Source organism: Brachycentrus maculatus, unplaced genomic scaffold (assembly GCF_059751285.1).
Source record: "Brachycentrus maculatus isolate JH-2025_06_01 unplaced genomic scaffold, ASM5975128v1 h1tg000400l, whole genome shotgun sequence".
Classification (NCBI taxonomy): domain Eukaryota; kingdom Metazoa; phylum Arthropoda; class Insecta; order Trichoptera; family Brachycentridae; genus Brachycentrus; species Brachycentrus maculatus.
The window spans coordinates 262501-272995 of record NW_028281149.1 but is presented as its reverse complement, the minus strand read 5'-3'; the positions used below and the strand labels follow the sequence as shown (position 1 = coordinate 272995).

The following is a 10495-nucleotide window of genomic DNA, read 5'->3' as shown; positions in this document are numbered from 1 at the left end:
ATAATATTTTATTCCGAATTCGGAATAGGGTATTTTTATTCGTGGAGATATCGAATTCAATATATTATGTATATCATCTATCTTATAAAATAAAACTTATTTGATACTACATTTTTTCATTTGCTTCTTCTTTAAGTGCCGTGTCAGGTCCCCCCAACGTTGACTATCACTATGGCAGACTTTGCGATCTTGTGCCGTCCAGAACAATTCCTCCACTCATCTCATCTTGGTCCAGTCGAGAATGTTGCGAAGCTACGGTGTTCGTTCTCTGCTAGGTCCTCGGCGTCCTTCTATTTCCCCCCTCATTATGATTTCATTTGCTAAATCAACGTATTTGACAAGTACCTGTTGGATATTTTTAAAGACTAATTTTTTGCCGCCCGCGAAAGTTTCGTTTTTCATTTTTGGAATTTCCAATAAATACATGAATTCCATACAAAAATACCAGGAAATATACACGAAAATTTGACTGTGTACTTGATACGTACCTAGTTTCGTTTGGGATGTACACATTTGAAATTCCGAAAGAGGAACCTCTCGTGCACGGCTGCATAACTGAAAAAAAAAATCTATGGTTTTTCTATATGTTTGTCAATGGTGCGTATTTTGTTTACTGTCAAATTCTAAAATCTCTGCTGTCAGAGTAGTAAAATTTTCAAATTTCAAATGAATTGTAAATTAGTACGAAAATAAAACATATTTTGATTGCGAACAGTCTCGTAACATAACATGAATATGCACGGGTTAAATCAGCCTGTAGTCGGGCCTGGTGGCGGCATGCCAATGACAGTACCTGGCGGACTGATGCAGCAGGCATCGCCGCAACAAATTCAGCAGACGATGACCCCACAGCCACAGCAACCTTCGGAAAAACTGGACAATATTTCTAAAGTCAAATCGCTCGTGGGACCGCTGAGAGAATCGCTTACCGTAAGTTTACCTCAGATCCAGTAAACGTCGGCACGCGTACTGCATATTCCTTCCGAGTTATAATACATTATCACACACTCCTGTTGACGCATTCAACTCTGATCTAGTGCTCCGTCACTTAGTGAAAAGGTACAATAATGTACAAGGTTGTAAATTAATACAAATGTATTGCTATCTCCTTCTTATGCGACAAAGTGCCATGTGAACCAGGTAAGTCCGGTACTGCCTGATCTCAGTCGTTATTGTGTTTTTATTTTTTACACAAATATTTCAATTTCATACTATTTCTGCGAGCCTAAGCGGCTCATTATTAGAAATAGGTGTCAAATTGTGGTAAAGTGGGTTCGAACCGAGAAACTCTGACTTAAGAGTCCGCGACACTAACCACGGGACCACAACCCGACTCATAATTCTGAGAAGAAATTTGTTGTATCATCAAGAGATTTGGAAATATTTTTCTGTAAAATAACATAAAACCCCATCATGGTAGAATTAAAAAACAAAATAGTGATAAAAAATCATGGCTTTATCCACGTTTACAGTAGAGGTAGGCTAGATCTATTCCAGAAGATCTACACCGATGAGTCTGTATCACCAAAGGGATTTTAAAAACGGGTTAATTGAACAATGAATCTTTTTGGTTATTCTTTAATTTGTTAACTAATTAATTATTTGCTGGGTCTTTGTACTGATCAAGGAATCAGGGAGTGAATTTGCTGATTAGATTTATCAACTACTCAGTATATCTGAGCTGCTCAGTGTTTGGGAACGAGAGATCCGTTCACCCAATAAGTACATCTGATCGGATTGTTCACCCTTTGTGAACAATCCGCATCCAGTTTGGAGAACTTCATTATTTGTATTATTTTAGGTCACTCTGAAGTCAGCCGCCTCAGTTCTTCACCAGAACTACCTGGTGGATGTTGGGTCTCAGTAAGTATTTTCTTCATTCAGCATATTCAAAATTACAACTTCTGAAAATTCAGGTTTGTTAAATAATAGGGAGGGCGATGGTGATAGGTAAGGGTGAATATTATGTGTCTCGACTCAATATGAAATATCTATATTTCCTCTTTAAATAAAGAAGACGGAAGTCTGAGCATCCCAGGGCTTACGACCTGGCATTTGGCTCGCTTAAGCGATCACTTCATACACTTGTGTAACCTTCACCCTTCTGCCCATTATTGAACATCCATATCGCCCATTTGGTGCAACAATGACGTAATTATATGTATTTTTAAAACAATTTTAATATGTCAAAATATGCGGAAAGAGTATTTACATTGGGAGAAATATGGACAGAGTTGATTTTGTGGGGAAATGCTGCGAGATGGCGCGAGTGTCATTATAGAATTGAGTAAAATGGCGCCATTTCTTTTGCTATAATGTTTAAAAGGCGTCTCCTGTAATATTTCTAAAAGTGTAATTGAGCCATTATTACACCAAATGAGCGATATTGCATTAATTCTTAAACCTGTATATATGCAATGGTCTCGAAACCTTCCACATGTGGGTAAAATTTTCTATACTTTTGAAAGTATGGCTGACTAGCGCTGCCAGTTGAGAAATTGGTGAAGTATTTATTTAGCTTGCTCCGTTTAAAACGGTGGATAAATTTTTTATTTTTTTTTAAACCCTTATCCGCACCTCAATGGTGCATAGGGCACTGTGTCATATTAACGCAGTGTTATCTTGATCGTTTACACATGAAGGAAAGGTGATCAGCCCTCCGCTTCAGGTACCAGTCCAAATATTACAGTGAAAAAATCACTTATATTTATTTAACCCCCCTTGGGAATCGAACCCGGGACCTCCAGAATGGTAGCCGAGCGTGCTGACCATTACACTACGGAGGCGGACAAAGTAAACGTGAAATATTTATGAAAACCTCTTTTTGTAAATGGGGCAAACAAAACTCGGCAAAATTTGTGTCGTTCGATGTCGTCAACCTATTTCCCAACGTAAATATAGAACAATCAAGTAATTGTAAAAAATATTCTGAATACTTCAGAATTACCTGAAAGCATTTCTAATGATTTATGTCGTCTTTCAACATTTCTTTAAACCAAAATTTAAATTTCATAACCAAACCTCAGGCTTAGCAATGGGTTCTCCAGTAAGCCCATTAGTTGCGGATATATTTTTAGATAGCGTAGAAAACAAAATATTTAAATCGAATAATCAATTAATTAAAAACATATTTTTTTTAAAAGATTTGTAGACAATCTCTTTTGCATATGAACAAAAACAAAACGACAACTAACTTCATTTTTTAAATTTATAAACACTTTTAACGATAGTATTAAATTTACTCTTGAAACTGAAAAAGACCATAAACTAATTTTTTTAGACTTAACTTAACACTACAAAATAACACCATAGACTTTAATATTTTTCGCAAGCCAACTTATACAGACACTGTCATCAATAATGTTTCTAATCATCCAATTTCACACACACATTTCGCTTTTCACTCGATGATACATCGCTTGGTGAATATCCTATTATCCAAATCTAACTTTGACACCGAGCTTAATGCGATGAAATAAATTGCGTTAAATTTAGAAAAATAATAAACATCCTCAATATGTATTTTGTTTCAGAAAAGGTCTTACATCGCCGGCGCCGCGCTTTGATAAAAATATGGAAGAGTTCTACTCTATTTGTGATCAAATTGAATTGCATTTGGTAATATTTTATTATACATTTATTTATATCAAATCTTTCTCAAAACTGACATAATGTCGCCATCTTGGTTTTTCTTTGTCACAATCTGTTTTATAGGGGAACACTTTTTAAATAAAAAAATTAAAGGAACATATTATGGTTACAAACATATTAATAAATTGTCCTTCTTATGATGACAATGATGATAATCAATCGATTTAACATCTTTATTGATTTTTCCAATCCTAGATGACATACTTCTTAAACAACATTTTGAGTGTGCCTAAAGTACTTAAAATAAATACTCGAATGTCAAAAAATAATATGAAAAATAACTCCTATAATTGGAAGTAATCTAGATTTGTAAACAAGTATTTGGACCATGTTGTAATTAAATTATCTGGTCTGTGATTTACGCACAATGAAGGTTTGATAGTCCCAAGAATTAACAATAAATACGGGAGTCCAACACTGCAATATATCATTCCGAACATTTTTAATTTGTTGCCGACGGATGTTAGAGGTCTAAATAAAATATGGAATAAAGGCAAAATAAAGGAATGGGTAAATGATCAAGAGTTAATTTTATGAAAATTGTAAAATAGTTTATATTCTTAATTTCTTCTCTCTTTTTTGTGTGTATATTAAGTTAAAATGGTTAAAAACAATAAAAAATGTATGTAAAGAGAACTTTACCGACAAAACACACAAGGTGGCTTGGTGAGTCTCTGAAAAAAAAAATTTATGTTTAAAATTGTTCTTTAAATAAATGTATACAATTTGTGTTAATAAAAAAATATATATAAGCTGAAATAATAAAACGAAAATTATATTTTCTAGCATTTTTCATGTGTGTGATTATAATCCAGGATTCACCAACCCGTCTGGCAAGTGTGGTGTCCAAACTCCTTCCAAATCAAATGAGATTGATTGATTGTTATGTTTTTTGATCCACTGACATTTTTATTAATCAACTAGTTTCGGCAACAACCTACTGGTTAATAAAAATGTGAGTGGATCAAAAAACAAAGTCTTTTTATTTAAAATAATATATCAATATGATCCACAGAGTTAATGCTTTCAATATTCAAAACATTGATTGATTGCATTTGCAGAAAACTTCAGTGGCGTGCCTGCAGCAAGCCGGTTGGGCGGCGCAGCAGCTGCCGCTACCCGTGCTGGCGGCGCGCGCGGAGCCGCCCCCCGAGTCGGGCACGCCGCAGGCGCTCTCCTACCCGCAGTTCCTGGCCACGGCGCGCTCGCAGATCGCCTACGCCAAGGAGATCCACGACACACTCGTGGCCGCCGCGCAGAACATCTCCCCCACCGAGTGAACGGACCACTTAACACGTGTCCCAACAGTGCTTAACCATATCCAGGAGTGCGTACCGTGCGTAAGTGTTATTCAGAGTGAAAATTTTTAAGGCTCAACACATTGTACGTGGTAATCGTTCAAAAGCGTATTTTACATACTGTTGGTAGAGAGCGGAAGACGCTTATTATCGTACTTTTTTTTCCAGTGGTGCATAGGGCACTGCATCGAATTAACGCAGTGTTATCTTGATTGTTACTTACGTGATCACTCCTGCACTTCAGGGACCTGTCCAGGGTAATATTAAATAAATATTTTGTTGTAAATTTTGTTGTACTGTTGGTAAAGAGCGGGAGACGCTTATAAGTGTTCTGTTTGCCTACTTTTGGTAGAGCTGCAAGATGCCAAAAAACATTGTACAGATGGGAATAGGCCTTGCAGTTACTTGTGATAAGTATACGACCCTAATTAGTATGCCAATTAGGGTCGGGATTGATGAAAAAACCGCCCGACAACAATGTGTTAAGAAAAAAAACATAATTTCATATGAAAGCATTGGCATAATAACCTAGACATGAATATAAACTATGTACTGTGAAAATCTTGAAATTTATCAATGGTTCAAAACCAAATATGACTGGTTTATATGGCTCCCAGTGATGGGCAAGCAAATCCAAAAGCAGACTTAAATAATGACTTCTAAACACAAGTCTTACTTGATTTGATATTTAGGAGTATGCAAAATATTATTTATATATTCATAAATATGGTGTTTAATTTTTAGAACTCCATTTTAATTTAAATATTACATAAATGTTAAAATCAAACACTGATTTTTTGAGTCTATTAAAATGTATTTTATTGTTAAAAGACACATTACGAAAAAAAGGTTATAATAAAAGACATTCGTTTGAAAATGCCGTAACAAGGAGAAACAACTGTCACAATATTTATTTTTTAACAATAAAATACAATTTTTAAACCCTTACCGCACCCCAATGGTGCATAGGGTACTGCTTCATATAAACGCAGTGTTATCTCGATCGTTTACACATGAAGGAAAGGTGATCAGCCCTCCACTTCAGGTACCAGTCCAGTGTAATATTGAATAAATATTAAAGTGAAAAAATCACTTATATTTATTAAACCCCCTGGGAATCGAACCCGGAACCTCCAGAACGGTAGCCGAGCATGCTGACCATTACACTACGGAGGCGGAAATACAATTTAGTAGACTCAAAAATCAGTGTTTCATTTTAACATTTTATACGTATATAAACATTATTTATAATTGAACAATATCTTTTTAAGTTTTAAGGTATGTTTGTATGTATTTAAGGTATTTCGAAAGATTGTGATGAGAATAAAAATATCCTATCAATAAACCGACTTTCATTTATATGGTTTTATTTGAAAATGTTTTTAACACATTGACTCCCAAATACGAGACAACTGGTAGATTGTGTTCTTTGCTAGGACGCAGACTACAAGTTATTTCAATTCAATTCAACTCAAACCCTTATCCGCACCCCAATGGTGCATAGGGCACTGCATTATACAAACACAGTATTATCACTGTGTTTGTTATATATATGATGCAGTGCCCTATGGGCCACCGGGTGCAGATGAGGGTTCGAAGATGAAGAAGAATATTTTCTTGGGACAGATAAAAACATGCTTTTTTCAACAACACCCTTCTCGACATGGCCGGGTATAACCATTAAAAAATAAAAACTAAACTTGATGCAGGCGTATAATTAGTTAAATTTAATAAATCTATCATAATCACAATAATTATACATTTGAAATATGAATGCAGCACTAAAATCTTAACAAAAAATATATTTTTATTGAACACACAATTATAAAATGATGTTATATGTAATGTATAGTAATATGTAATGATACTCGGCGCAAAGTAGTGAATTACGGTGGAATCCTGGCAGACTCGTATCACAGCCTTTTCGCTATGTGAATGCTTCCTTCCATCGTAAACTGAAACATATAATCAATTAAAGTACTTAAAATTGCTTTTTTTACAATAATGAAAGGAATAATTATTATAACCTAACACACAGGCCATTACTTTGTGGGATCTTTTTTTGTATTCATGTAATATAATATTTTTGTAATTGTAATTATATTATATTGTGAAATGCAAAAAAAAACAGCAAAATCAAAATATACAAAACTTGTGTGCGATCCGTCATGGCATATGGGATTGAAAGCAGAGCGGACACTGTTGTCACAAAAAAAAGCGCTAAGAGTGTCAGAAATGAATACTTCAATAAGCATATCTGACAAGAGTGTACGAGACAGAATAAGGAACACCAGGCTAAGGAAAATGTCCGAGATGGAAGATGTCGTTAGGTGGAGAAGGCAACAAAGGAGACAATGGTACGCATATGTGAGGAGGATGGAACCACTTAGACCCCAAGGTAGAAGACTTCCGGGCAGACTACCAAAGAGATGGCTCGACAGGAGAGTGAGAATCGACGTCGCAGGGGGCTAATCCCTCCTAAAAACAGGCTACAAGGCCTACACCAAGAAGAAGATTAAGATAAAAGTAATGCATAGTATCCCAGCTTACAGTTACCACCAGTCACACATTGAATTATAATATGAATTAATATATTCACACATCTCAGTTTTCTCATTTTTTTCTGCTTAAAACACTCACAATCTGTAATAAAATACTTTATTTTTATTTTGGAATAATTATTATAATCATTAACATAGAAAACCATATTATATGCATATTATAATTCATATTTATTCACACTTTAAAGAAGAAATATATTTTTATTATTTTCAATAGTCTGATGACCCCTTAGTGCGGGTCATAAGCGACTTTGTCAAGAATTATCTTCAATTACTCACAATATTATTGTTTTGCACTCTAAAAATAACAAATAAGCAGATTGCACCTCATAATGATTTTCTTATTATTTTTTATGTTTTTTTCTTTCGCGATAACGTTAATTAATTCAATTCCACTGCTCGGACTTTGGAATGTATCGTGTCAACAGGGATTGATAACATTGGTGTGAAAAACTGTTTACGTGAAAGTGTGAGAAATTTGGTTTAGTTAGAAAATGTCCCGGTTTGAAATGAATAATTCGTCGTTGTTTATTTGTTGATCTCGCCAGAAACAAAACTTGGGACTTCCTGGAAGTCAAACATGATATTATTCAGCATTAACACGAGGCCATTGCGATGCCAGTCTACTAAGCCATTTCACTCGGCTAAATGTAAGAAGAGCTCTAATTCAATGGATTGACTTGAATATGTAGATTAATGACATTCATTGTCTTGGGATGCTTATTTACATTAACTAATATAAGCTTGGCTTAGTCTTTTTCTTCTTCTTCCGCTTGGTGAAAACCTTGTATCCTGAAGATAGATTAGCCTCCTGCGATGTTGATTTCCAGCTGTCAATCCATCTCTTTGGTGGTCTGCCCTGACACTCTAGGCATTCGCATTTCAGCAGTTTCTAGTCGCCTAGTGTTATACATCATCCAGCATTAGGAGCCATAGACGAGTGCGGGTCTGCCAGTTGTTTGGTAGACTTTCCCTTAAACTTGGCTGGGATTTTTGGGTCACAAAGGACTCCCATCACGGATTGGAACATCATCTACCTCACATTAATTCTTGCACCTTGCAATACATCTGCTGCATACCCTCCATCCTCACGTTCCAGTGACCCTAGATATTTAAAGAAGTCATAATTCAGTATTGCTTCTCCATTTAACTGTGTTGGGAGGTTGGCTGTATTTGTATTCTCGAACAGTAGGTACATATACTTGGTCTTATTTCTACTCAGTCTTAATCCACTGTCCTCCAAAAGCCTTTCTCACCTTTCCAGATTATTTTGAAAATTGTCATGTTTATCACTAATTAGAACAATGTAGCCTGCGAATAGTGAGACCTATTGGAAATGAATACTAAAAGTTTTATTAATTTTATAAATTATTATTTAAATAAATTTTATACATATCTATGAACAAACAAATACTGGATACAATCCTGAGGGATTATTTAGAGATGTTCATGGTTTAGAGATTGTTTATAGATTTCAATAGAAATAAATAAATTTTATGGAGGTTTGGGCATTTATAGGCTGTTGTAATGGTTGTTTAAATCGTGGGCAAAATAGAGAATGTTGCTGCGGTGTATAAAGTGATCACTTAAATCAGCTTATGAAAGAGAGATCAATATTCCCTTATCTTTAAATTGTTTTGTCTTGTTAAGACATTTATAATAATTACTTAATAATAAGTTTTTTTTATTACTTATCAACTTTAGAATACCAACCCGTCATCGGCACCACAAAGCTTCTACTTTAAAAGTAAAGGCTTGTCTGCAAATAAGAAACATAGGATAATGAAGATAAATGTGAAAAATGCATCAATTGAAAATAAATCTTTCTTGAATTTATTTTGCAATTGGCGGGAATTGAACCGGCGACGCCAGTTTCATATTCAAGCAACATGTGTGTGTGCGTGTGTGTGTGTGTGTGTGTATTACAGTGCAGATTTAACTTAAGTATTGTTATTATTTCATATTATGTATTGTTATATTAAAAACAACAAAAAAAACTGTTTTTCAACTATGGTTATTAACTGTTCATTTGTTTTGATTATAATTGTAACTAAATTATTTTTCTTTTCATTATTTCCTATTTGTGTTACCAACTATTAATTATATTTTTGTACTGTCAATGAAGAAATGAATTAAAAGAAAAACTAATAACGTAATTTGTCGACCCTCTGTTAGGCCAGACAAGTGAATGCTTCTAGAAAGCCATTTTGCGGATGGGTAAAAGAGATGGATTATTTGTTATTTCGTGTTTATGATATTAAATTGTGTTGAAGGGAACAGATAAAAGTCGGCATGGCAACCGACAGTAGGTACTGACTGTGCTGACCTATCAGTTTGATCTCTGTGGGGAATAATATTTCTATTCATGACATGACTTGACCATTCACCCATGATTAAATTATGTTTTATTTGCTTTTGATGACACCTTTGTTATTTTTAAACAGCACTATCAATTTGTAAACAAAAATAATGTCAATTATTTGTTTCATTAATTGATTCAGAAGTCACTTTGTGGTAATATCTATTCAACTTTAATAAAAATTTCACTTGGTAAATACCAATTTTTCTTAAAATCCATTGTGACACGTGTTCGGATCCATTTCATGTTCTCACTGATAAAAAATAAGAAACAGCTTTTACTCTTCGTCTTTAAAGGTCTCAAGGGCACAACCGGCTTTATATATATTTTAATTTTTTATATTGTTTGGGTAGGCCAAAACTGACCATTATTAAAAATAGGAATCAAGTTGTGGTAGAGTGGGCTCGAGCCTAGCAACTCTAACTCAGAGTCCGCATCACTGATCACGAGACCAGGACTCATTTTTAAAATATTTTGTGTATTGGACTAGTACTTGAAGCGTAAAATTGATCTTCATATAATTGAGAATCAAGTTAATATTGGGTGAAATGCCCTATGTGCAGAGCCGTGCATTCCATATAGGCAGAAAAGCAGTGCCTATCCTAACTAACACGCGTGACATATAA

At 34.7% G+C, this 10495-nt stretch overlaps 2 protein-coding genes across 3 annotated transcripts in view; one reads left to right on the top strand and one right to left on the bottom strand.

Moving 5' to 3' along the window:
- Positions 1-612: 612 nt before the first annotated feature.
- On the top strand, positions 613-5235 carry ix (mediator complex subunit intersex). 2 transcript variants are annotated; one of them, XM_088270882.1, is made up of 4 exons: positions 613-930; positions 1802-1863; positions 3534-3618; positions 4713-5235. In XM_088270882.1, exons 1-4 carry the CDS (start codon positions 730-732, stop codon positions 4929-4931), a joined length of 567 nt encoding a protein of 188 aa, XP_088127008.1. In that variant the 5' UTR covers positions 613-729; the 3' UTR covers positions 4932-5235. The 2 variants fall into 2 exon arrangements, with proteins under 2 accessions (XP_088127008.1, XP_088127009.1); XM_088270883.1 differs by lacking the exon at positions 3534-3618.
- Positions 5236-6649: 1414 nt separating this feature from the next.
- LOC148302890 (microtubule-associated protein 1 light chain 3 gamma-like) overlaps positions 6650-10495 on the bottom strand; it is a 12384-nt gene continuing 8538 nt past the window's right edge. Inside the window, exon 5 of the mRNA XM_088270885.1 lies at positions 6650-6904. The gene's annotated coding sequence lies outside the window, so the exon portion shown is untranslated. The remainder of the gene's footprint in view (positions 6905-10495) is intronic.